The sequence below is a fragment of the Callithrix jacchus genome, chromosome 3 (genome assembly GCF_049354715.1).
Source record: "Callithrix jacchus isolate 240 chromosome 3, calJac240_pri, whole genome shotgun sequence".
Lineage (NCBI taxonomy): Eukaryota > Metazoa > Chordata > Mammalia > Primates > Cebidae > Callithrix > Callithrix jacchus.
The window spans coordinates 121,808,037-121,835,319 of NC_133504.1; the positions used below are offsets into that span (position 1 = coordinate 121,808,037).

At 41.9% G+C, this 27,283-nt stretch overlaps 1 protein-coding gene across 5 annotated transcripts in view; it reads right to left on the bottom strand.

Moving 5' to 3' along the window:
- Positions 1 to 25,264, bottom strand: part of FAM47E (family with sequence similarity 47 member E) — a 49,307-nt gene extending 24,043 nt beyond the window's left edge. For all 5 annotated transcript variants that reach the window (XM_054253635.2, XM_008993147.5, XM_008993145.5 and 2 more), the window contains exons 1-4: positions 25,027 to 25,264; positions 13,552 to 13,921; positions 6,332 to 6,471; positions 1,388 to 1,535 (exon numbers count right to left, since the gene is read on the bottom strand). In XM_054253635.2, coding sequence (XP_054109610.2) covers positions 1,388 to 1,535; positions 6,332 to 6,471; positions 13,552 to 13,921; positions 25,027 to 25,100 — 732 coding nt within the window. In that variant the 5' untranslated portion in view covers positions 25,101 to 25,264. The remainder of the gene's footprint in view (positions 1 to 1,387; positions 1,536 to 6,331; positions 6,472 to 13,551; positions 13,922 to 25,026) is intronic.
- Between the last annotated feature and the right edge of the window lie 2,019 nt (positions 25,265 to 27,283).

Here is a 27,283-nt window from a genome sequence, read left to right on the forward strand (position 1 = left end):
ATATGAGCCTGGAAATTTTAGTGGCTACTTTTGCCATTTCTTGGGGAAATACTGATTGAGAATGAAATCCAAGTTGCACAGCCAAGAGATAGGAACACCTAAAAATATTTCAGCACCTGGATCCAGCTGTGCCTGAAGTTCCTACTATATCTGGATGCTTCCCTTTTCTCTTCCAAATCAATCTGAATTATATTTCAGTCACTTGCTAATGAAGCAAGTAGCTTGATGTTTAAAAATACTAAAAAGAATACTAAAAAGCTCACGCCTGTAATCCTAGCACTTTGGGAGGCCAAGGCAGGTGGATCACGAGGTCAAGAGATCGAAACCATCCTGGTCAACATGATGAAACCCCCTCTCTACTAAAAATACAAAAAAGATTAGCTGGGCATGGTGGCACGTGCCTGTAATCCCAGCTACTCAGGAGGCTGAGGCAGGAGAATTGCCTGAACCCAGGAGGCGGAGGTTGCGGTGAGCCGAGATCGTGCCATCGCACTCCAGCCTGGGTAAAAACAAAAATAAAAAAAAATAAAAGTACTAAAAGATACACTGACTAAAACTAACACTCAAAAGATGGGGAGGGGGTGTGGAATGCAAATCCTAGAGACCTTAAATCCAAGAAAAGCATCGGGTTTAGAGACTCAGGAACAGGAATAAGGAACTATATAGGTTCTTGGATGGACCACAAGGGAAGACTTTGATATGCGAGTCAAAAGTCTCTTCATGTCAGGTTTTTTTTTTGAGACAGGGTCTTGCTTTATTGCCCATGCTGGAGTGCAGTGGCATGATGACAGCTCATTACAGCCTCGATTTCCCAGGTACAAGCAATCGTCTCACCTCAGCCTCCTGTGTGGGAGGAGCATGCCACCACACCTAGCTAATTTTTATGTTTTATACAAAAATACAAAGTTTTGCTGTATTGTCCAGGCTGGTCTTGGACTCCTGAACTCAAGCGATCCACCCGCCTCAGCCTCCCAAAGGGCTGGGATTACAGGCTTGAGCCCCCGCACCTGGCGTGTTAGAACATTTTCGTGTGAAGATTATAGTCAAGGATCCCTGCCCAAGTACTCCTAGACAAATATAACTAGAATAATGAGCTGAAGGAGTAAAAGACAGAGAAAAGAAAGTCCTGACATTAAAATGGAAAAGGAAAATATGAAACAATTGCAATGATGTGAGATGTAAACATAAAAGGTCAAATTAGCCACAAGCTTGCAAACTTTCCAGCAATTTCATCTACCAGAAATATTTCTATTTATAAATGATAGAAGACAATGGTTCCTTTATGACTTTGATGATTCGATTTAGATTTTATCCAATCCTGTTTTTTAATAAAAGCAACTTTGAGCTTGTAATTTAAAAGCAGGTTTAAGTATTACTATTAACTTACAAAAGTAGTCACCCAGCAGCAGAAGTCACTAACTGCTTTGCGTACATTTTCATGAAGACGAAGACTATTTTCATGGGGCAAATCCACTTTATGTGGATTTTCTTCATAAAGCCATTGGTCTGAATTTGACACAGAAGTCTTCTTGGAACTAAAGATAGCAAGATCATTAAATAATTACAATATGAGACACAATGAATTCAAATGGATTTCACACGGTTTCGGAGGCAAAAGGAGATCATAAAGCAAGTGTTTCTAACAGTCTCTTGCAAGCTCACATGCAAAGTATATTTTAATTTTTCAAAGATCACATTCTCATTACCAATATCGTAATGACTAGTATATCATGATTGGTTATAATAATTAAAACTTATATATAGCATTTTACCATTATACATTGATTTTTAAAATTTTGAGTACCATTTTCTAAAACATGTACTGGGTAAAAGTCCAAATTACTGTGCTTGAAGTCTGCCAAAACCACAGGCAACCTTGACAAGTAGGAGTCATCCTTGCTTTCTCTCTCTTATTCCCAAAATCCAGCCCAGTTACAGTCTGGCAGATTTTTAACTCTGTCTCCTTCTCTGGACTGCTCAAAATGCTCTTTGCTAGTGTCTCTGCATCATCAACCCCTATACTGCCCCCCAACCTCCAACCCCCAATCCATTCCCTATACTGCAGCCCAAGCAGTCATTTCAAAATGCAGCTCTGGACATATCAAATGCATTCACCCTTCATCACCATCAATAGCTTCTTTATAAAAATTGAGATATAATTCATCCACCATGAAGTTCATAAAATTTACCACTTCAAAAGTGTATGAAAGAGTACCCTTTATTTATTCACAAAGTTGTGAAATCATCACTACTACCTTATTCCAGAACATTTTTATTTCCCCGATTGATAATCACTCATCATTTCCCCACTTCCCTCACTCCTGGCAACAACTAACTTACTTATCTGTCTCTGTAGATTTGTCTATTCTGGGTATTTCATCTGAATGAAATCGTGCAATATGTAGTCTTTTGTGTCTGGCTTTTCACACTTAGCATGATGTTTTCAAGGCTCATCCATGTTGTAGCATGTATTAGTCATTTATTCCTTTTTATGGCCAATATTCTATTGTCTAGATAGACCGTTTTTTGTTTATCCATTCTCACGAACATAGCCAGCTGATGGACATTTGGGTTGTCGCCACTTCATGCTTGTTAGGGACAATGCTGCTATGGACACAAGCTTTTGTGTTCAACAGCCTCTTGCTCATTCTTCAATAAAGATTTAAATCTTGACACAACCTCCAAGGCTCTGCATGGCCTGGCTCTCCAGGTTCTTTGGAACTTACCACCCTTTCTCACTCTCTGAGCTCCAGGCAATGTGGTCTTCTCTCAGTTCTGTGAATTCATGCTACTCCCAGCCATTGGGCCTTTGCTTGAGCTGTTCCACCTGACTGCAATGCTGTCACCATTTCCTCATCCCCTTTATGTCTCAACATACATGTGTCTTCCTCAGTGAGCCATCCCCACTGGCTGTCCCCTGGACCTATTTTTTATTCATAGCCCCTGTACCTTTTATTCATAGCAGTCATATATTAACTTATCCATCCATTCATTCAACAAATATTCAGTAAGCACTGACTATGTGCCAGTCACTAGAATTGAACTGTAAATAAAGTTAAGCCCCTGTCCTCATAGAGTATACAATTGAATAGGAGAGAGAGTTAGTAGACAAACATATGCCAGGTGATTATAAGTGATATAGAGAAAATAAAATAGGACAGGAGGGATGGAGAATGATGGTAGGGAGCACTTTATTTGTACAGATAAGGTGTCTCCATTAAAGTAATATTTTATCAAAGACCTAAAAGAAGAAAGGAATCAAATCATGCACATTTCACGTGATGCAGACAACAGACAGAAAAGAATGGCACGTGCAAAGACCCTGAGCTGGGAGTGTGCTGAGCATGTTCAAAGAACAACGAAGTCCCACGGAGAGGAGTAAAGAGTAGAATAGCAGAGGCTGGGGCTTGAGCGGTGACAGGGACCTGATCATATAGTACTTTAAAGGCAGTTGGAAAGACTTTGGATTTTACTATTTTATTCAGAAAAATAAGCAACTGGAGAATCTCAAGCACAGGAATAACATTATACTTAAGTTTTTAAAAGGATCATATCAGCTACTGTGTGACAAACAGACTTGAGAGAGGGGATCTTGGGTGGAGGCCATGAGACCAGTTAGTAAGCTATTGCAATAATCCAGGCAAGAGGTGATGGAATCTTGGAAAAGACTGGCGTGGAAAAGGTGAGATTCTGGATACATTTCAGAAGTAAAGCCACTACCGTTTGCTGGCAGATTGCAACTATTGTTCCAGAAAAACCTGGAAAGATGGGGTTGCTATTTACTGAACTGGGGAAGACAGAAGGAGGAATAAGTTTGCGGGAGAAACCAAGAGTTCAGTTTTGGGTTTGTGTGGTCCAAGATGCCAGTTAAACATCCAAGGACAAAAATTGAATTATCCACATACAGATGAACCAGAGGAGGTTACTTGCTTGTGGGTAAATGTGCTGAAAAGACGTCCAAGACCAAAGTACTTCAACACTGAAAGGTAAAGAGGGACCAGTAAAAGATGACTACGGAGAGGTCCGTCAAAGAGGACGTTCCAGAAGCCAAGGAAAGAACGCGTTATGAGAAAGAGGACATGATCAATTATGTCAATTGCTACTATGTATACATCAAGTAGGGTGATCCCTGCAGCTGATTTAGTAACATAAGAGGTCAACGGTGACCTTGACAAGGTCAGGTTCAGTGGAGTGCTAGAGATAAGAGTCCTGATTGCTATTCAGAGAGGAAAAGAAGACTGAGTATAAATGACTCTTTCAAAAAATTTTGCTCTGAAGGAAAGGAGAGATTATATGGTGAGGGGGAGTTGGTATCGCTTGCATCCTGCCAGCACTTGGATGCGATCATTAGCCTGGAGGTTCATCAAATTATCTGCTCAAGAATTTTTAATCTCCAGCCATGCCTCCCACCGTCGCCTCTGAGCAGTCACTGAGTGGGACTGAGCATTCTAACCCTTTAATCCCTTGGTCTTTCTGGTAACCAGTCACATTCTAAGACAATCTGGGGGCTCCAACCTGAACACCTCGTTAGCATAAATTCTGCAGTGACTAAAAGGGGCTCGTTATGAATAACAAAAAGCATACCTGTCACTCAGGAAATTCCAAGGTTTTTAGGAGCCCTGTGTCAGCAACAGGGGACAAAGACCAAATATATTTATTACATCATAGATTCCTACAAATAACACTCCTCTCACTCCCCAACCCAAGTTCTAAGCAACTTGAAAAACAATACAGAGAGCTAAGACAAAAGCCAAAATATCCCCTTCTCTGCTAACAGCAGCCCTGATAAACAACATGGCTTAGATCCAAGAGGACCCAGAAATTGGCAGACCCTTCCACCCAGTCCCCTGCAGGGCTGGACCAGGGCAGTCCTCTCCTCTAGAAGGGGGAAGCAAAAAGCAATTGTGCTTCCCATGGGCCATCTTGCTCTTCATGAAAGAAAGGCAGAACTGAGAGAAGCATGCTGTTACCCTTCCTACATTTACCAGGAGATGGATGAAATATCATAAGAGTAGAGTTCCTCTCACCTTGTGTGTTACCCTAACAAACATACATAATGTAATGCAGTGGATTCTCTCTAAATCCACCTCCACGTAGGTAATGTGTGTGAACAATCAAGCTCTACAAGGCCCCCACCAAACACACTGACCATAGTCCACACCCCTTGAAGTGTCTGGGTGCTGTGGACAGGCTGCTCTCTAGTTCAGCACACTCTTCGGCACCCATCAGTGAGGTCTTTAATTTTAAAAGTCAAATGTAGGCCGGGCATGTTGGCTCATGCCTATAATCTTCACACTTTGGGAGGCAGAGGTAGACAGATCATTTGAGGCCAGGAATTCAAGACTAGCCTGGCCAACATGGCAAAACTCTGTCTCTACCAAAAATACAAAGATTAGCCAGGCATGGTGGTGGGTGCCTATAGTCCCAGTTACTTGGGAGGCTGAAGCACAAGAATCACTGGAACCCAGGAGGCAGAGGTTGCAGAGGTTGCAGTGAGCCAAGATTGTACCACTGCTGTTCCAGCCTGGGTGACAGAGAGAGACTGTCTCAAAAACAAACAAACAAGAAAACATATGTATCCCAAATCTATTTGTGTCCAGAATACTTATCACTGCATTTATGTCATTTAACTAAATATTATACTGACTAGGGAATCAAAAAAGTGTTCTAAAAGGGAGATGCTTTCAGTAAGCGCAATGCTTTGAAAAGCGTCAGTGAAAGTATTATTACAGGTATGAGCTATGCAAAAAAGATGGGTGGAAACTCCAAGCAGTGGACCTATACTCAGAAAAAAGGCTTAGGTCAGGCTTGGTGGTACACACCTGAAGTCCCAGCTCCTCAGGAGACTGAGGCAGAAGGATCATTTGAGTCCAGGAACTCAAGGCTGCAGTGAGTTGTAATCTCTTCACTGCCCTCCAGCCTTAACATTTCTTGGGGCACAAAGGATTGATACCCCAAAAAGTATGGTGCTTTGGCAGGTGAAGCACTTTTGAATTAAAGGAAATTGGAAAGCCTTAGAAGCTGCCTCAAAACCAAGAATTTTCTAACCTTCACTGTTAGAAAATCATAACATAGGGAGCATAGGGAGGGACTCTCCCTCTGGAATTTCCTTACAGACACCTGTGTCTGTGTTGTTGCTGGATAAATCACATCCATTGAAGAAATAGGCACTATTCAGAGCAGTACCTAGGACTCCTTTTCCTCTTCTTTGGGAACTTAGTTACATTTGCTCCCTTAGAATTATTCTAAAGATGAGAAGCTTTAAGAAGGTAATTCTTAGAATGTTTCATCAGGTGACAGCAATGATCGAGGGCTTAAGAACAATACTCACGGTCCCAGGTAGACTTGGGTAGAACATTGTTTTAAAAGTTTTGTGGATTCCTTCATTCCCTTCCTGGCACCCTGACAATAAGCCCAAGTGTCCTTCAGCTTCTGGTCAAGATCGAGCACTTCCAGCATGCTTAATAAGAGCTGCAAACAGAAAATAGTCTTAGAGGAAAAGAAAAACATGCTGAAGAAGGGAGTCCCCATTCTACAACAAAACAGACCAACTTGCCCTTCATTTTCCTTTTCAATCCATCAGTGCTGTTCACCAACTTCTGTGCCAAGCATCATGCTGAGTGCTATGGATAGATTTGGACCACAGTCCCAAAAGACAAAATCCCAAATGTTAAAATCCTGAACGATTATAATCCCTAAAGTCGAAAATCCTCAAAATCACAATCCCAAAGATTAAAATCCAGAAATTATAATTCTGGAAAAAAAAGTACAGAAAAATTATTTTAAAGGCACTTAAATTTTTAAATGGAGATTTATTTGAGAAACATAAAAACAAGAGAACACTTCATAGGCCACTATTCACAATGAACTAGGCAACAATAATATACATATTTTTATAAGCATAAACACACAGGTATACTAGCAAAAGCCACATGGGTATAATATGAGCAGGCAAACCATATTCATCAAGAAATAGCTCGAAAGTGAAATGTATAAGTGCCTATCACTATGGTTGGCAATTGTGTGCACTCTGCTTCATAATTTTAGTCATCTCAAATACAGTGATGGACAACCTAAGCCTTTTGACAAAGTCAATCAAAAAGCATTATGGGGCCAGGTGCAGTAATCTCAGTGGTTTGGGAAGCTGACGCAGGGAGATGGCATGAGGCCAGGAGTTTGAGACCAGCCTGGGCAAAATAACAAGACTCCTATCTCTATAAAAGATTAAAAAAGAAAAAAAGAGCTGGGCACAGTGGTGCACTCCCGTACTTCTAGATACTTGAGAGGCTGAAGAGAGGATCCCTTGAACCCAGGAGTTTGAGGTAACTGAACTATAATTGCACCACTGCACTCCAGCTTGGGTGACAGAATGAGAGATAGATTACAGAAAATTACACAGAGGTAGTCCATAAGAACTGGCAGGCATTTACAATCACTGAATATCTTTTGAAGTCTTGCAACACAATAAATAGTTCCTTTTTTTTCTTTTAGGGCTCTCCTTGGAGAATACATTCATATTCATTTTCTACATGGCACTGCTCTTTTTAAAATTCTTCTGTGATTCAACACACACTCATATATACTCATATACAAACCCCAAAGTTGGCAGAAACAATACTGCTGATCCAACAGCAACACCGTCTTCTTATCTTACTTATCCGACAGTTATTTTTTAACCAATTAGTCACATCACTGATCTCCTCGGGCAAATACAGCTTTAATTTATTAACAGCTCCAGGAATGTCAGCAGCTGTAAGGAATGGCAGTGCAAACAAATGACACTTTTTCATGTTTATTTTCTTCCTTTAAAAAATATCTTTTTATCTTTTAAATTTTTATTATATATTTGGGGGTACATGTGTAGGTATATTACATGGGTATGTTGTATAATACTGGGGTTTGGATTTCTAGTGAACCCATGACCCAAATAGTGAACACAGTACCCTATATGTAGTTTTTCAATCCTCAACACCCTCCCAACACCCCCTTTTGGAAGCCCCAGTGTCTATTATCTCCATCTGTATGACCATGTATACCCATTGTTAAGTTCCCACTTATAAGTGAGAACACATGGTATTTTATTTCCTGATTCTGAGTTATTTCACTTAGGATAATGGTCATCCATCCATCTTGCTACAATAGATATGATTTCATTCTTTTTATGGCTGCACAGTATTTTGTGGTATATACGTAACAAATTTTCTGTATCCATTCCATCATTGATGGACACTTAGGTTGATTTCATGACTTTGCGATTGTGATAGTATTGTGATAAACATGAGTGAAGGTGTCTTTTTGATAAAACAATTTATTTTCCTTTGGGTAGATATGGAACTGCTAGGTTGAATGGTAGTTCTAGTTTTAGTTCTTTGAGAAGTCTCCATCTTGTTTTCCATAGTGTTTGAGCTAACTTACATTCCCACCAACAGTGTATAAGCATTCTCTTTTCTCTGCATCCTTGCCAATACCTGTGATTATTTTTTATTTCAATAATAGCCATTCTGACTGATGTCAGATGGTATCTCATTGTGGTTTTAATCTGCTTTTCCCTGATGATTAGTGATGTTGAGCATTTTTTCATATGTTTGTTGGCTGCTTGTGTGTCTTCTTTTGAGAAGTGGCTGTTCATGTCCTTTGTACACTCTTTTTTCTTTTCTTTTCTTTTTTTTTTTTTGAGGCAAGGTCTCATACTCTGTCACCCCGGCTGAAGGCTGAAGAGCAGTGGTGCAATCACGGCTCACTGAAGCCTCAACCTCCCAGGGAGACTTCCTGGCTTTGCCTACTTTTTAATGGAGTTTTTTTTTTTTTCTTGTTAAATTGTTTAAGATCCTTATAGATTCTGGACATTAGTCCTTTGTCACCTGTATAGTTTGCAAATATTTTCTCCCATTCTGTAGGCTGTCTGTTTACTCTGTTGACAGTTTCTTTTGCAGTATAGAGTTCTTTAGCTTAATTAAGTTTCATTTGTCTGTTTTTGTTTTTGTTACATTTAGTCATAAATTATTTGCCTCAGCCAATGTCCAGAAGTTTTTTGTAGGTTTTCTTCCAAAATGTGTATAGTTTCAGGTCTTACATTTAAGTCTTTAGTCCATCTTGAGTTAATTCTTTTATATGGTGAGAGGTTGGGACATAGTTTCACTCTTCTGCATATGGCTAGCCAGTTTTCCCAGCACCATTTACTGAATAGGGTGTCCTTTTTCCTTTGTTTATTTTTGTCAGTTTTGTCAAAGATCAGCTGGCTGTCGGTGTGTGGCTTTATTTCTGGGTTCTCTATTCTGCTCAATTAATTTATGGGTGTATTTTTGTACCCATACTATGCTGTTTTGGTTACTGCAGTCTTGTAGTATAGTTCGAAGTTGGATAACATAATGACCCCCAACTTTGTTCTTTTTGCTTAGGATTACTTTGGCTAATCAGGTGCTTTTTAGATTCTGTATAAATTTTAGAATTGTTTTTTCTAATTATTTGAAAAATGATGTTGGTAATTTGATAGGAATAGCACTGAATCTGTAGATTGCTTTGGATAGTATGATCATTTTAACAATATTGATTCTTCCTGTACATGAACAAGGAATATTTTTTATTTGTTAACATCATTTATGATTTCTTTCATCAGTGTTTTATAGTTCCCTTTGTGGAGGTCTTTCACTTCCTTCGTCAAATGTATTCCTAGGTATTTTAGTTTTTTGTGGCAACTGTAAACAGTATTGAGTTCTTGATTTGGTTAACAGCTTCAGCACTGATAATGTATAGAGATGCAATTGATTTTTAAACACTAATTTTGTATCCTGAATCTTTACTGAAATCATCTAGGAGTCTTTTGGATGAATCTTTAGTTTTCTGGGTGTAAGATCATGAAATAATTCATTTTTAAACTGAAGTTTCTCTCATTGCCATATCACATGGCCAATCCATTCATCTAAATTTCTGCCAAATGTGTTGGACTACATGAAAAAAAACTTTATTGGTAACTCAAGTTCACTTTTAGAAGCTTTAATTACACTTAATTCCAAACCTGTCATTTTGGTTTGGGGATTCAAAGAAATTCCTTTTCTTCTGCACAGTCCACCAAATCCTCAAACACGTGATTATAAAGTACCTTACTTGTTTGTAGTCATTAATATATAAAGAAGCAGATCAGGTTTAGAATTTCCAGATCCAACAGGGGCATGAATTGTATATCAATGATTTTAAGAAGAGGGGACAGTCTTGAAAGTGCCATCCAATATAGCCAAAGTGAAACATGCACTAGTTTTTCTATGTTAGATTTAGTGGTAAATACAAGAAGTCTGTCTTTCTTAACAGTCAAATCTTTAAACAAGAATAGTTCACCATTTTATGTGGTTATAATACTGGAGGAATCTCAATATCAGCAAATGACAAGGTCGCTGAGCTTGTCAAATTCTTGTAATTCTCTCACAAAGGGTGTCACATGCTTGAAGGCAAGCATTGTGTTATATGTGAAGGGGCAGAAATTGTACACAATTGAATAATTTGGCAGAGGAGACCTCATAGTTTTCATCTGCATTTTCAGTTATTCTGTGATCTCTGAAGTACTGAAACACTGACGGCAGATCTTCCTGACCTTCTTCACTCAGACTCACACACTAATCTCCTCTGGAGACCTCCTCACAGACACATCCAAAACAACACTTTACCACATTTCTAGGAATTCTTTAATGCAGTCAAACTGACACCTAAAATCAAGACCACAAGTCCACCCCTTGTCAGGTTGGCGCTCATACTCATCTCCTTAAACCGTATTTAATTTCCAAATAAAGACAATAGCAAAGTAATAGATCCAACCACCATGATGCAACTATCCTGCATATAACCAAAACCACACTAATCCCTTCCCCAGAATTTGGCTTTCAGGATTTCAGTATTCAGGAATTTCATTTTTCAAGATTGTGACTTGTGGTATTTTAGACTTTGGAGATCTCAACATTCACGATTATGGTGTTTGGGACCGTCTTTTGGGATTATAATGAGCAGCACTTGGATAAACCTCCCATCACCCGGACACTGAGTATACAGCCTTTTATTAAAATTCTACTTCCTCTAGAATGAAATATGTCCATTCTAGAGGGGGCCTAGTCCCCAGACGCCACCCTGAGTGAAGCGCCTCTAAAGGATTTCTGTGGTTTTTGACTGCCCACTATCTATTTTCCCTCTCATTAATATCTGGATTTTTCCTTGGAGAACCACGTTTCTCTCCACTCTCAATATGCATGGTCTAAATTAGCCTGACCCCATTCTCACTACTCAGGCAGACCAGATAATCAGAACCACAGTGACTGACTTTGGAATAGGCACATAATCAAAGTTGGACCAATGAAAATTAGGCTATGGAATTTTTCTGGGATCACGCAAAAAAAAATGTGTTCTCTTTCTGCTGGGGTTGCTAAGTGGGTAGGGCTTAAACCTGGATCTTCTGTTGGCCACCTTAGACCATGAGAGAACCTGCCTCAGCAGGAAGCCAACACACCTATTTGGGGAGGTCACACATAAAAATAAGTGCCACAATCCCAAGCCATGCCCATGTGCCATCTGAGGTGTGTGAAAACAATCTCTCTGTCATGAACTCAGAAGCTCTGGCCTGCAGGAGGCAGTGAAGGAAAGACCCAGAGAGTAATTAACTGATCAGCGATTCTAGCTGTCCTTTCTGTAGACTTCTCTGCCACTGATCATTTATTTACTCTTTTATTCAAAATTATTTATTGCGTGTCTGCGATAGGACAGGGATTGGTGGTACACAGTGAAAAACACAAAGTCCCTGCTCTTGTAAGCTTTTATTGCAAGAGGAGCACAGTGGTGGTGAAGTGCAAAATAGGGCACAGTAAGGAGTGGCATGTGAGGGTGGAAGGGAAGTGCTATTATATACAGGCCTCTCCAATCAGAAGACATTTGAGCATTGATCTGAAGGAAGTGAAGGAGTCAGCCAAGCAGCCATCTGGAGCAAGTGTTCCAGGCACCAGAACAGAGAGCTGAATTGGACATGCTGATAATGTCCATGGAGCAGCCAGGAGGCCAGAGTGGTTGGAATGGCAGGAGTGAGGGCAGAAGAGAAGGGGTGCAGTTGGAGAGGGAGCAGAACAGGGGTACCGTGGAGAGCAGATCGTCAGGGCCGTTCGGACCCCGGCAACAACTCTGGCTTTCTCTGAGTGAGAAGGGGCACTGGAGGGCTCTGAGTAGAGATTTGCCTTTCTGAATCACTGTCTTTCTCTCTGTGTAAACACAGGCTGCAGGGATGGGGATAGGGTTGCAGTCACTGCTAGCTCCCTGCCCAAAATCCACTCTGCTTTTCTTCCTTAAACCTAATAGAACCTGGGTTTTGCTCAGGTTCAATGCCCAACTCTGAAACTCACTTTGCTAGACTCCCTAACAACTAGGAATAGTCAGATGAAAGAGACATTTACTGGGAAAGTATAGGGAGCCAGAGTAGCCCCTCTGGGGGGATCAGCAGCAAGGCTGCTGTGAACTTTGGTCAAACTTCTGGGAAGTGAAACTGCAGTAGGAGAATGTATATGCCTCGGAGAAGAACAAATGGGCTTAGAGAGAGATAACCAGCTTTCTCTGAGCTTGCTGTAAGATAGTTTCTAGTTGAAATACGTTAACTGAAGTACGAGAAAAATATCCACAGGCTGTTCTAAGTAACTGCACCCTCCCTCTGCTATGTGCTTTGTAAACATATAAAATAAAGTACACTGAGGCAGATCGGGGCTGAAGAGACCAACATCCTCACCTCTCGGACCACCTGGCCCAGCTTTCTCTCTGACTGTATCTGTGTCTTTCCTTATCCCCCACCATTCCCTCTTAGGTATTTGAATCCTTGTGCAGCTCGGGACGCAGCACACACCAGAGGAAAGCTATTATTTGCCTAATTAAAAGACAGTCAGCTGGCCTGCACCCTTTAGCCTCTGTCCCTTCCCTCTTCTTCTCTGAAATACAGATTCAATGCCTGGAAGCATGGAAGCCACTTTGAGATACAAGGATAAGAGATGCATACTAAGGATATGGAGCTAAAACTCGGGAGAGGCCTGGGACATTGGTGACATCACAGAGCTGCTGCTGTCCAGCCCTGGCCTGGACCATTAGGTGGATTTTCCCCATGTCCTTTCTGGTCTCATTCTTTCCACCTGTTAATAAGCATTTAAGGGCACCTCCTAACAGCAAGCTAAAGGACAAAGATAAGACTAGACAATTCCCTCTCATTGTTTCCTCCCCCCGAAAAGTCACAACACAAAGTACAGCAGACGGGTAGAAATTATGGGGAACAGAAGTCATGTTTCTGGTTTGCAGCACCTTTGTAAGTTGAAGGGCTTCATAGGAAGCAAAGAGAGCAGTGTGCATGTTGCTGCTGGTTGTGTTTTCTGGGAGCAGAGGACAGAAGTCTGCTCTGAGGCCCACAAGAACTCACAGTCTGGGGGAGACTTTCATTGCTCCTCTTAATAAATATGTCATCCTCTCATGGGGACTCCCTAGACATTTAGATAGAATTATTTGCAAGGCCCCAGTGAAGCCCCTCCCACAAACCCCAGGACAGATCACCTCTACAGGCATAGCTTCTTCCAGATTTGGGTGGAGCGCCAAGGGATGTGGGGTCAGGCGGGCCTCCACATCCTCCAGGAATGCCTTCCGAGCCTGCTGGGCTGGTAAGAGCTTGGAAAGCAGGTCTGCTTCCTTGGGCAGCTTGATCTGCCTCTTCTTTGGGTCCAGTTGGGGAGCTCTGTGGTAAATCCAGGGCAGAAAGCCCTCCTCAGGGAACTGAGTGGCCAGACCAGTGCAAGGGGGACAGCCCTTCTTGAAGTCATCCAGCCCCTTTCTTAGAAATACCCACTGCCGGCTGTTCAGGGAGGTGGGGAACTTCAGCCCATTCTTATGCTTTGTGAAACTCCTGCAAGGTAGATTCTCTTTGTACCTAGAAGACAACAATGTGTTCATATTGACCACAGGACTTGGGTGGGAGAAGGAGGTTGTACAAAGGCTGGTCTCCAGCTTTTGGGGTGAGGGATAGGGGAAGAAGGAGTTAATCATATTCCTAGTTCATAGCACAGTATCGCTGCTCTGTACAAGGCCCCTCTCCTGCTTTCTTGTCTATTTTATCCCTACATCCCACTCTCACTGGTCTCCCTTGCAAAAGTAAAACTGCTCTCGTGGATTTGGAATATATCCTTTGTTTGTACACATCTTTGAAATTCTGAAGCATCGTTTTGGGTGCATGCACTCATAATTTATGTAAATGGTAATATCCTGTTTCTTGTTTATCCAGCACTATATTTTAAAGACCCTTCCATGTCACTCTACATAAATCTAATTCATTATTTCAATTGCTGCCACCACATTTCATCTCTCCAATCACTTTGTGAAGGACACTCAAGTTGTTGCCTTTCCCAAGGACCCTTTCTCTTCCCTAAAAGGGACAGAGTGCAGTGGGGTGGGAAGAGCCTGGATCCCAGTGACAACTCAGTCTCTAACTAACTGAATGGCCTTGGCTCTTCATATAACCTCTGTGGGTTCACCCTAAACTCAGGAGATCAAAGGTCACAAAATGGCTGTCCATGGGCTACATCGGGCCAACAAACCTGTCATTTGGTCCTCCTGTGTTTTAATAAGAATCATAATAGCTAACATAAATTGAGAATTTTCAATATAACAGGCACTGTTCTAAGTGCTTTACACATATCAGCATATTTAAATCTCATAACAACCCTATGAATTAGGCACGAGTATTATTCCCATTTACCGTTAAGAAAATTGAGCACAAAAACGTCAAAAAACAAAAACACTTGGTCACATGGCTAATAAGTGGTAGAGCTGGGAGTTTAAAGTAGGTAGTGTGGCTCCAGGAAAAGGTGCTTAATCACTCTACGAGAGTTTCTAATAAATAAAAATGTTCACATAAATAATCAGGAAAAACATCTCCTCTTGAAAAAACAGATTTTTCAAGAGCTGTAACAGTGGGTTCACCTTTCCAAGGAGCCACAATTGGTATAACGTGTGTGCTATATACAAACACACCTGAGTGCAAGTAAGAGCTCATAAAATTCAAGTAAGGTCTGTAGTTCAATTAGCATATTCTGCCAATGACAGGTAGAATGGTTGCCCACTTGAGACAAACCATGTGCTCTCTCGTTCACAAACTCCATCTCTCCCTACTGCCGTATATACGGCTGCTTCACTCAGCCTCCTTATCCAACAGCTCCCTGTTAGCACTGAGTAGTTAGGGCATAGAGATGAGACAGAAGAGACAGATGGGCAAACAGGAAGGAAACAGAACAAGCTCCTGAATAACCTAACACAACCAGCCAACACCAAAGCCAGGACTTTGAATCTGAGCATCTCATTATCCTTACATACTGCAATGTCTTAGATGCTTCTGGAGTCTTTGTGTCCTTCCCTGGAGCTTCTTCCACCTTCAAGCCCCTTTTATCTATAATGTCTTTTTACACCAAGTGTAATCGTTGTTACAAAGTATTTTTAAGAGATTCCAGCCTAAGGCCAGTTCTTTTCTAATGAGTCCTAGAAACTTCTTACTTGTTGTATAGACATGTACGTGTGGTTTTAAGAGCTTAACCCAACTCTACTGTGAAAATCTAGATGAAAGGACACAAAAAGATGAATTTACAAAAAGTTGCTCTCTGCATTTAATAAATCATTCTTAAATAGCTAAATGGCAGAAAGATGTTGAAATTACATCTAATCATAAGATTGATGACCCATTCAGCATGACCTATTAGTAACTTTCCACATTATTAAATATCCTCACAAAGTTTATTTTATGCACATTTACAACTAATTCAAGCATCCAAGCACTTCATGAAATCAAATCTGAAAACAAATATTTTTGTTTAAGCACAGCCATACAACTCAAAATGGGGAACGTATGTGGCAGTGAGCTGAGGCTTCATAGAATGCTAGAACCGGCAGAGATCCTGAAAGAAATCCAGTCCATTGTCTTCACTTTTTCATTCTGGTTTGTTTGTTCTGTGGCTCAGGCTAGTGTGCAATGGCAATTATAGCTCAATAGCTTACCACAGCCTTGAACTCCTGGGCTCAAGGGAACCTCCAACCTCAGTCTCCCAAGTAGTTGGGACTACAAGTGTGCGCCACCATGCCTAGCTAATTTTTAAAATTGTTTTTGTAGAGACAGGATCTTGCTATGTTGCCCAGGCTGGTCCAAACTTCTGCTAAATCGATCCTCCTGCCTCAGCTTCCCAAAGTGTTGGGCATGAGCGATTTTACTCTTTTCTTTCCTTTCTTTTTTTTTTTTTTTTTCTGACAGGGTCTTGCTCAATGGCATGATCTTGGCTCACTGCAACCTCTGACTCTCAGACTAAAGTGATCCTCCCACCTCAGCCTCTTGAGTAGCTGGGACTACAGGCATGTGCAACCATGCCTAGCTACCACTTCCCTCTTTTCGAGTAAACGAAGTTCCAAGAGGTGAGTGAGGCAACCAGTCTAGAGGGAGGGCTCTCCTCTACCCAACATGGCCTCTCATAGCTAATCAGCCTACCGCTCTGCTTTATGTTAGGTTCAGGAAAAATCTTGCTTGGCCCATAAATAAAACTGAAAACAATTTTTTCTAGATATTTACTGTTTCCACAGACACTAGTACATGGTATGTGGATATTTCCCTCTTTAAGATTTGCAAAAGAGTGGGGATTCAAGATGGCGTGGTAAGAACAACTCAGGATTGCAGCTCTCAGTGAACGCGCAGAGGGTGAGTCAAAGCCGCATTTCCAGACGGATCTTCGTTGCCCACAGAACGGGGAAATTCCCAGGTCTAGAAGAGACACAGGATGCCAGGGCAGCTGTTTTGGCTGGTGCGGCCGCTTCGGCTGGCGCCGCAGAGCAGAGGCACTCCACAACACTCCGCACAAAACACACTGGTCTGGGTGCCCTGTTAAACTGGCAATCTGAGATTTGGATGGGCAGATTAGCATATCCATCTGATTAAACAGGACTTGGACAGTGAGCCAGACCAGGAGATTCCTGGGAAGTGGCGTTTGAGCCAGCGCAGTGGGTCACTGCACAAGAAATCACACAGATCCCGGTGCCCTAACAGCAGGCGACTGAAACACCTGGGAGAGAGCCAACCGTTCAACTTAAAAACAAACAAACAAACAAAAAAAAGGCGCTCTGAGGCGGGGAGCCAGGTGAGCAGGCTCGGTGGATTTCACCCCCACAGGGACTAAAAATGGCAATTCGAAATTCTCCAGGTGGAGAGTTTCACTGCAGGCACAGCTGAACCCAGGAGGGTGCAGCTTGGTGGGGGAGGGGTGTCCGCCATTACCGAGGCAATCCGCCCCTACTGAGGTACACTCCCATTGCTAATGCAGCCTGCCATTGCCACGGCAACCCACCATAACAGAGAGACTCCGCCACAAGGTGGAGCCCGTGGCTGCAGGGCAGAGCCTGTGGCAACAGTGTGGACCCCATGCCAGCACGGCGGGGCCTCGGCAGGCAAATAGTGACTAGACTGCCACCTAGCTGGGCAGGATAGTGCAACGGACATTCACAAAGAAAGCCCTAACTCCCCGAGACAGAGCATCTGAGGAAAAAAAGGGGTTTTATGAGTTCTGCTGGAGCAGACTTAAACATAGCAGCCTAACAGCCCTGAATGAACAACGGAGCTCACAGCTCAGCACTTGAGCTCCTATAAAGTACAGACCGTCTCCTCAAGCAGCTCCCTGACCCCTGTATAGCCAAAAAGTCACCTCAAAATGGACTGATCAGACTGACATTTGGCAGGCATCATTCTGGGACAAAGATAGCAGAAGAAGAAACTGGTAGCATCCCTCACTGTTCCGCAGCTGCTACAGGTGTACCCCAAACAAGCAGGGCCTGGAGTGGACCTCAGCAGTCGTACAGTGGAGGGGCTAGACTGGTAGAAGGAAAACCAAGTAACAGAAATACTTCATCATCAACAATCTGGGCATCCACTCAGAGACCCAATCGAAAAGTCAGCAACTACTCAGATGACAGGTGGATAAATCCACAAAGATTGGAAGAAACCAGTGCAAAAAGGAGGAAAACACCCAAAACCAGAACACCTCACATCCTACAAAGGACCAAAACTCCTCACTAGCAAGGGAACAAAGGTGGACGGAGAATGACTGTGACGAAATGACGGAATCAGACTTCAGAAGGTGGGTAATGAGAAACTTCTATGAGCTAAAAGAACATGTTCTAAATCAATGCAAAGAAACTAAGAACCTTGAAAAAAGATTCAAGGAAATGATAACAAGAATGGATAACTTAGAGAGAAATATGAATGAATTGAAGGAGCTGAAAAACACAACACGAGAACTTTGCGAAGCATGCACAAGCTTCAACAGCCAAACTGACCAAGCAGAAGAAAGATATCAGAAGTCGAAGATCAACTCAATGAAATAAAACGAGAAACCAAGATTAGATTAAAAAAATGCAAAAAGGAATGAACAAAGTCTCCAAGAAATGTGGGACTGTGAAGCTGGTAGCATCCCTCACTGTTCCGCAGTGAGGGGAACCTACTTTTGACAGGTATACCAGAAGGTGACGAAGAGAACGAATTGAAGCTGGAAAATACTCTTCAGGATATTATCCAGGAAAATTTCCCCAACCTAGCCAGGCAGGCCAACACTCAAATCCAGGAAATACAGAGAACACCACGAAGATACTCCACAAGAAGAGCAGCCCCAAGTCACATAATCGTCAGATTCAACAGGGTTGAAATGAAGGAGAAAATACTAAGGGCAGCCAGAGAGAAAGGTTGGGTCACCCACAAAGGGAAGCCCATCAGACTCACAGCAGATCTCTTGGCAGAAACTCTACAAGCCAGAAGAGAGTGGGGGCCAATATTCAACATCCTTAAAGAAAAGAACTTTCAACCAAGAATTTCATATGCAGCCAAACCGAGCTTCAGAAGTGAAGGAAAAATAAAATCCTTTGCGAACAAGCAAGTACTCAGAGATTTTGTCACCACCAGGCCTGCTTTACAAGAGCTCCTGAAAGAGGCACTACACATAGAAAGGAATAACCAGTACCAGCCATTCCAAAGACACACTAAATGCTAAAGAACATCAACAAAATGAAGAATCTGCATCAACTAACCGGCAAAAAGCCAGCTAGCATCAAAATGGCAGTATCAAATTCACACATAACAATATTAACCCTAAATGTAAATGGGCTAAATGCACCAATAAAAAGACACAGACTGGCAAATTGGATAAAAAGCCAAAACCCATCGGTGTGCTGTATCCAGGAAACCCATCTCACATGCAAAGATACACAAAGGCTCAAAATAAAGAAATGGAGGAAGATTTACCAAGCAAATGGAGAGCAAAAAAAAGCAGGAGTTGCAATTCTCATCTCTGATAAAATAGAATTTAAAGCAACAAAGATCAAAAGAGACAAAGAAGGTCATTACATAATGGTTAAAGGATCAATACAACAAGAAGAGCTAATGATCCTAAATATATATGGACCCAATACAGGAGCACCCAGATATATAAGGTAAGTCCTTAATGACTTACAAAGAGACTTAGACTCCCACACAATAATATGGGAGACTTTAACACTCCACTGTCAATATTAGACAGATCAACCAGACAGAAAATTAACAAGGGTATCCAGGGCTTGAACTCAGACCTGGAGCAAGCAAACCTGATAGACATTTACAGAACTCTCCACCCCAAATCCACAGAATATACATTCTTCTCAGCACCACATCACACCTACTCTAAAATTGACCACATAATTGGAAGTAGAGCACTGCTCAGCAAATGCAAAACAACTGAAATCATAACAGTCTCTCAGAGCATAGTGCAATCAAGTTAGAACTCAGAATTCAGAAACTAACCCAGAATCGCACAGCTTCATGGAAACTGAACAACTGGCTCTTGAATGTTGACTAGATAAACAATGAAATGAAGGCAGAAATGAAGAAGTTCTTCGAAACCAACGAGAATGAAGACATAACATGCCAGAATCTCTGGGACACATTTTAAGCAGTCTCTAGAGGAAAACATATAGCAGTAAGTGCCCATATGAGAAGAGTGGAGAGATCCAAAATTGACACCCTATCGTCAAAATTGAAAGAGCTAGAGGAGCAAGATCAAAAAAACTCAAAACCTAGCAGAAGACAAGAAATAACTAAGATCAGAGGAGAACTGAAGGACATAGAGACACAAAAAACCCTTCAAAAAATCAATAAATCCAAGAGTTGGTTTTTTGAAAAGATCAACAAAATAGACAGACCACTAGCCAGATTGATAAAAAGAACAGAGAGAACAACCAAATAGATGCAATAAAAAGCGATAAAGGGGAAATCACCACAGATTCCACAGAAATTCAAACCATCATCAGAGAATATTACAAACAACTCTACGCACATAAACTAGTAAACCTGGAAGAAATGGATAAATTCCTGGACTCCTGTGTCCTCCCAAGCCTAAACCAGGAGGAAGCTGAAACTATGAATAGACCAATAACAAGGTCTAAAGTCGAGGCAGCAATTAAGAGCCTATCACCCAAAAAAAGCCCAGGTCCAGATGGGTTCACACCTGAATTCTACCAGACACACAAAGAGGAGCTGGTACCATCCCTTCTGAAACTATTCCAAATAATCCAAAAAGAGGGAATCCTTCACAAATCATTTTATGAGACCAACATCATCCTGTTACCAAAACCCGGCAGAGACTCAACAAGAAAACAAAACTTCAGGCCAATATCCATGATGAACATAGATGCAAAAATCTTCAATAAAATACTGGCAAGCCGATTGCAACAGCAAATCAAAAAACTTATCCATCATGATCAAGTAGGATTCAACCCGGGGATGCAAGGCTGGTTCAACATATGCAAGTTTATAAACGTAATTCACCACATAAACAGAACCAAAAACAAAAACCACATGATTATCTCAATTGATGCAGAGAAGGCATTTGACAAAATTCAACAGCCCTTTATGCTAAAAACCCTCAATAAACTCGGTATCGATGGAACGTATCTCAAAGTAATAAAAGCTATTTATGACACACCAACAGCCAATATCATATTGAATGGGCAAAAACTGGAAGCACTCCCTTTGAAATCTGGTACTAGACAAGGATGCCCTCTTTCACCACTACTATTCAATATAGTACTGGAAGTTCTAGCCAGAGCAGTCAGGCAAGAAAAAGAAATAAAGGGTATTCAAATAGGAAAGGTGGAAGCCAAATTGTCTCTATTTGCAGACGACATGATAGTATACCTAGAAGACCCCATCGCCTCAGCCCAAAAACTCCTGAAACTAATAAGCAACTTCAGCAAAGTCTCAGGATATACTTAAAGAGAGCCAAATCAAGAATGAACTGCCATTCACAATTGCGACAAAAAAAGTAAAATACCTAGGAATACAACTCACAAGGAACATAAGGGACCTCTTCAAGGAAAACTACAAACCACTGCTCAATGAAATAAGAGAAGACACAAACAGATGGAGAAGCATTCCATGTTCATGGTTAGGAAGAATTAATATCGTGAAAATGGCTATACTGCCCAAAGTAATTTACAGAATCAACGCTATCCCCATCAAGCTACCATTGACTTTCTTCACAGAACTGGAAAAAACCACCATGAACTTCATATGGAACCAAAAGAGAGCCCGCATAGCCAAGTCAATTCTAAGCAAAAAGAACACAGCAGGAGGCATCACACTACTGGACTTCAAACTATACTACAAGGCTACAGTAATCAAAACAGCATGGTACTGGTACCAAAGCAGAGATATAGACCAATGGAATAAAACAGTGGCATTGGAGGCAACACAACATATCTACAACCATACAATCTTTGATAAACCTGACAAGAACAAGCAACGGGGAAAGGATTCCCTGTTTAATAAATGCTGTTGGGAAAACTGGCTAGCCATGTGCAGAAAGCAGAAACTGGACCCCTTCCTGACACCTTACACTAATATTAACTCCAGACGGATTAAAGACTTAAACATAAGACCTGGCACCATAAAAACCCTAGAAGAAAATCTAGGCAAAACCATTCTGGACATAGGAGTAGGCAAGGACTTCATGACCAAAACACCAAAAGCATTGGCAACAAAAACCAAAATAGACAAATGGGACCTAATCAAACTCCACAGCTTCTGCACAGCAAAAGAAATAGTCACTAGAGTGAATCAGCAACCAACAGAATGGGAAAAAATGTTTGCAGTTTACCCATCTGACAAAGGGCTGATATCCAGAATTTACAAAGAACTCAAATGGATTTACAGGAAAAAAACAAACAAGCCCATTCAAAAATGGGCAAAGGATATGAACAGACACTTTACAAAAGAAGACATACATGAGGCCAACAAACATGAAAAAATGCTCATCATCACTGGTCATTAGAGAGATGTAAATCAAAACCACATTGAGATACTATCTCAGGCCAGTTAGAATGGCGATCATTAAAAAATCTGGAGGCAATAGATGCTGGAGAGGATGTGGAGAAATACGAACACTTTTACACTGTTGGTGGGAGTGTAAATTAGTTCAACCATTGTGGAAGACAGTGTGGCAATTCCTCAAGGCCTTAGAAATAGAAATTCCATTTGACCCAGCAATCCCATTACTGGGTATATATCCAAAGGACTATAGATCGTTCTACCATAGGGACACATGCACACGAATGTTCATTGCAGCACTGTTTACAATAGCAAAGACCTGGAACCAACCCAAATGCCCATTGATGATAGACTGGATTGGGAAAATGTGGCACATATACACCATGGAATATTATGCAGCAATCAAAATGATGAGTTCGTGTCATTTGTAGGGACATGGATGAATCTGGAGAACATCATTCTCAGCAAACTGACACAAGAACAGAAAATGAAATACTGCATATTCTCACTCATAGGCAGGTGATGAAAAATGAGAACACATGGACACAGGGAAGGAAGTACTAAACACAGGGGTCTAATTGGGGGAAAGGGGAGGGACAGCGGGGAGGGGGAGCTGGGGAGGGATAGCCTGGGGAGAAATGCCAAATGTGGGTGAAGGGGAGGAAGGCAGCAAAACACACTGCCATGTGTGTACCTATGCAACTGTCTTGCATGTTCTGCACATGTACCCCAAAACCTAAAATGCAGTAAAAAAAATAATAATAATAATAAAGATTTGCAAAAGAATATTGGACATGTATCCTAAAGAAATGAAAAAGCATGTTCTTATAAAAATCTGTACATAAATGTTGATAACAACTTTCTACATAATAGCCCAAAAACTAGAACGTCCAAAACAACATGAATGTCCTTCAACAAGTGAATAGATAAATAAACTGGTACATTCACAGCAAGGAACACTACTCAGCAACGAAAATGAGCTATTGATACAGACAACTTAGATGGATCTTAGGGGTTTTATGATGAGTGAAAAAGAGCCAGTCTCAAACAGTTATAAACTGCATTATTCTAGTTATCTAACAATCTCAAAAGAACAAACTTAGAGAAATGGAGAGCCGCTTAGTGGTTGCCAAGGGCTGGGGTGGGAAAGAAGTGACAGTAAAGGAGTAGCACTAAGTGGTATCTTTGTGGGATGAAACAGTTTGGAGTCTTGATGAGTACATATGACCAAATGTTACAGAACTATATACATATATAACAGAGTGCAAGAAGAGCTGATAAAATCCAAGTAAGGTCTATAGCTCAACTAGCATATTCTGCCAATGACGTTTCCTGGTTTGGCAACGTACCATCGTTATGTAAACTGGTACCACCCTAAGCAGCTAGGGGAAGGGTACATGGGACCTCTGTACTATTTCTGCAACTTCTTGTCAGTCTACAGTTATTTCAAAACAAAGTACTTTGTTTTTTTGCGTGTGTTTTTTTTTAGACAGAGTCTCGCTTCAACACTAAGCTGGAGTGCAGTGGTGCCATCTCGGCTCACTGCAACCTACACCTCCTGGGTTCAGGCAGTTCTGCCTCACCCTCCCGAGTAGCTGGGACTATGACAGGCTCCGCATGCCACCACGCCGGACTAATTCTTTGTATTTTTAGTAGAGATGGGGTTTCACCGTGTTGGCCAGGATGGTCTCTATCTCCTGACCTGGTGATCCACCCGCCTCGGCCTCCCAAACTGATGAGATTACCGGCGCGGTGGCTCCCAAAAGTGCTGAGATTACAGCCCCAGCCAAATCAAAGTTTTTAAATGGGGAGAGAAGCTTCCCAAAGAAGCTCTTATGAATAACTGCTAGAAACAACTATGAATAATTGCTAACATGTACACAACACATTCTATGTGCCAGGGACAAGTTTACATGTGTTACCTCCATTAATCCTCACAACAATTTTAGCTGGTTCCTAAGTTATTGCTTCCATTTTAGAGTTAGCAAAGTGAGCCCAGAAGGAGCAACCAACTTGCCTAAAGTCACCAGGCAAACAAGGGGAGAACCAGCCTTTAACTCAAGCCTTTCTGATTCTAGACTTTAGAATCTTCACCACCACATCGTGCTGTCTCCAAGAAAAACGAATTCCATTCTCAAAGGATTCTCAACGAGTCGGCAAAGGCAAAAATCTTGTTCCTGCTCTGAGGCTATGACAGTCAAAGGCTCCATGGGCAGCAGATGCCTAACGTCAGATACAGGGTTCCGGAAGCCCCGGGGCACTGGAGAACAGTCGGTTGGCTAGTCCGGAGAAGGGTGGGTGGCTAGCAGGAAGGCTCAGAGTCCTGAGCTAAACCAGCCTCTGCAGAGGACTCGCGACCATCACTTTCCCATCAGAAATGGGTCTATTAGTCTACCTCCCTGGGGACGTGGGTGGCGGGGGTCGTGAGGAGGACAGAGGGAAAAGTCCTTTGCGAAGAGCAGCGCCGAGCACTGGTTATCTTACAGTGTTATGGTGTACGCACGAGGGCATTGAGGAGGGAAGAAAGACAGGCGGGATCTACCCCAGACCCTCTGCGTTTGTGGGCCCATCCCCCGCCCCCGCCCCAGCAAGCGAGGGTTCCAGGCGCCCCCGCGCGGCCCACATGGGATACGCGCTCGGCCCGTGCGCCGCCCGCTTACCGGGATCTGCAGTTCACGCCCTTAGGCACCGGGGCCAACAGCCCTGGCCCGAGCCGTCGCCTGCTGTCCGCCATGGTGGCCCTAGCTCCGCAGCCGCCGCCCGGGCTTGGGCGGTGTGTGTGCCCTGCCGCCGCCCTGTCGCTAAGAGACTGCGTAGCCACTGGCTGCCCGCATTTGCCTGGGGCTCTCGGCAACTTCAGAGGCCCGGCTGCGCGGCCCAACCCCTTCTCCGACGTCTAGGGACTTGGACCTGGCGGGGGAAAGGGTGACGGAACCGGTCCTTGGTGTAATCACGCTTTACTCTGCTGGAAAGGCGTGTTCATCTTCCCATGAAAACGCGCTATAGACTGGATCAGGTCTTTTTTGCATCGTTTCAAAAAACGTTTACTGAAGGAAAGAAAGGAAGAAGGCAGGAGGAGCGATAAAGAGATAGCAAAAAAATATATATATATATATGGAAAAAGGGAAAAGGAATAGTTTTTGTTGTTGTTGTTATTGTTGTTGTTGTTTTGGAATAGATCTCTAAAGGCTGAGAAAGGCTTTTAGCAGGGAGATGTTTTCCTGGAGGGCTTGGAACTCTCTTGGTCTCACAGCCTCTTGTTTCTAGTCCCCAGCTGAGTTCCAGAGGCCCTTCCAGCTCCTGTGTGCCTCGACTAATTTCTGGCAAACAAGTACCATCCAGTCTGCCCTGGTAGTCACGTGACCTCATGATATGGATTGCATGAGGGTGTGTTTCGGTTTTACTAAAGTCATTTGCTACTTCTGAGTGTTTCTGATTTAAATATAAGGATGGTTCTGCTACTTAATAATTATACACTCCTGTGGGCAGGGTACTTACATTTTTAAGCTTCATTAATTAATTACCTAGCCTGAAAATGGGGAAAATAATAGTATCTACCTATAAGGTTATTGGGGGCATTCGATGAATATAAAGAAATTAACACAGTGCCAGCATTTAAGAATCCCTCAAGAATTGTTATTATGCAGAGTAGTAGTATTCCAGCTGTGAACTAGGGATAGTAATATTTGTCCTGCCTACTTCACAGAGCTGTTGTAAGAGTTAGTTAATGGAGAAAGCTATGTAGGTAATCATTATAAGTGGCCCAATTAGTTATTTTTATTATCTTTGATATTTGCCTGATTGCTAATGCAAACTTTTTATTACTTTGAGGGGGTGGGATTTCTGGAGAACTTCTATGAGAACTGAGTCAAAGGTGTGGTTGTCTAGGCTGAATAGAGTCCTGCAGGAATGATTTGTAACAATTTGTCCAGATGCTTGATTAAACTAAAAAGCTTCTGCATAGCAAAAGAAAAAATCAGCGGAGTAAACAGACAACCTCATAGTGGGAGAAAATCTTCACAATCTATATATCCAACAAAGGACTAATATCCAGAATCTTCAAGGAACTCAAACAAGCCAGCAAGAAAAGAACAAGCAATCCCATCAACAAGTGGACTAAGGACATGAACAGAAAATTCTCAACAGAAGATATGAAAATGGCCAACAAACATATGAAAAAAGGCTAGACATCACTAATTATAAGGGAAATGCAAATCAAAACCACAGTGTAATACCATCTTACTCCAGCAAAAATGGCCGTATTCAAAAAAATCAAAAAATAATAGATGTCGGTGTGGATGTGGTGAAAACAGAAGACTTTTACATTGCTGATGGGAATGTAACTAGTACAACCACTATGGAAGACAGTGTGGAGATTCCTTAAAGAATTAAAAGTAGATCTAAGATTTGATCTAGCAATTCCACTACTGGGTATCTACCTAGAGGAAGAGAAGTCATTATATAAAAAAGATACACACATGTTTGTAGCAGCACAATTTACAACTGTAAAAATATGGAACCAGCCCAAATGCCCATCAATCAATGAGTGGATAAAGAATTTTGGTATATACACGATGGAATACCACTCAGCCATAAAAAGGAATGAAATAATGGCATTGGTAGCAACCTGGATAGAACTGGAGACCATTCTAATTGAAGTAGCTAAGGAATGGAAAACCAAACGTTGTACATTCTCACTCTTAAGTAGAAGCTAAGCTATGAGGATGCAAAGGCATAAGAATGATACTTTGGGAACTTGAGGGGAAGGATGGGAGGGGACGAGAGATAAAAGACTACACATTGGGTACAGTGTACACTGGTCTGGTGACGGCTTTACCAAAATTCAGAAATTGCCACTGAGGAACTTATTCATGTAACCAAAAAAATAAACAAATAAAGGATACCCAGAAACCTTCT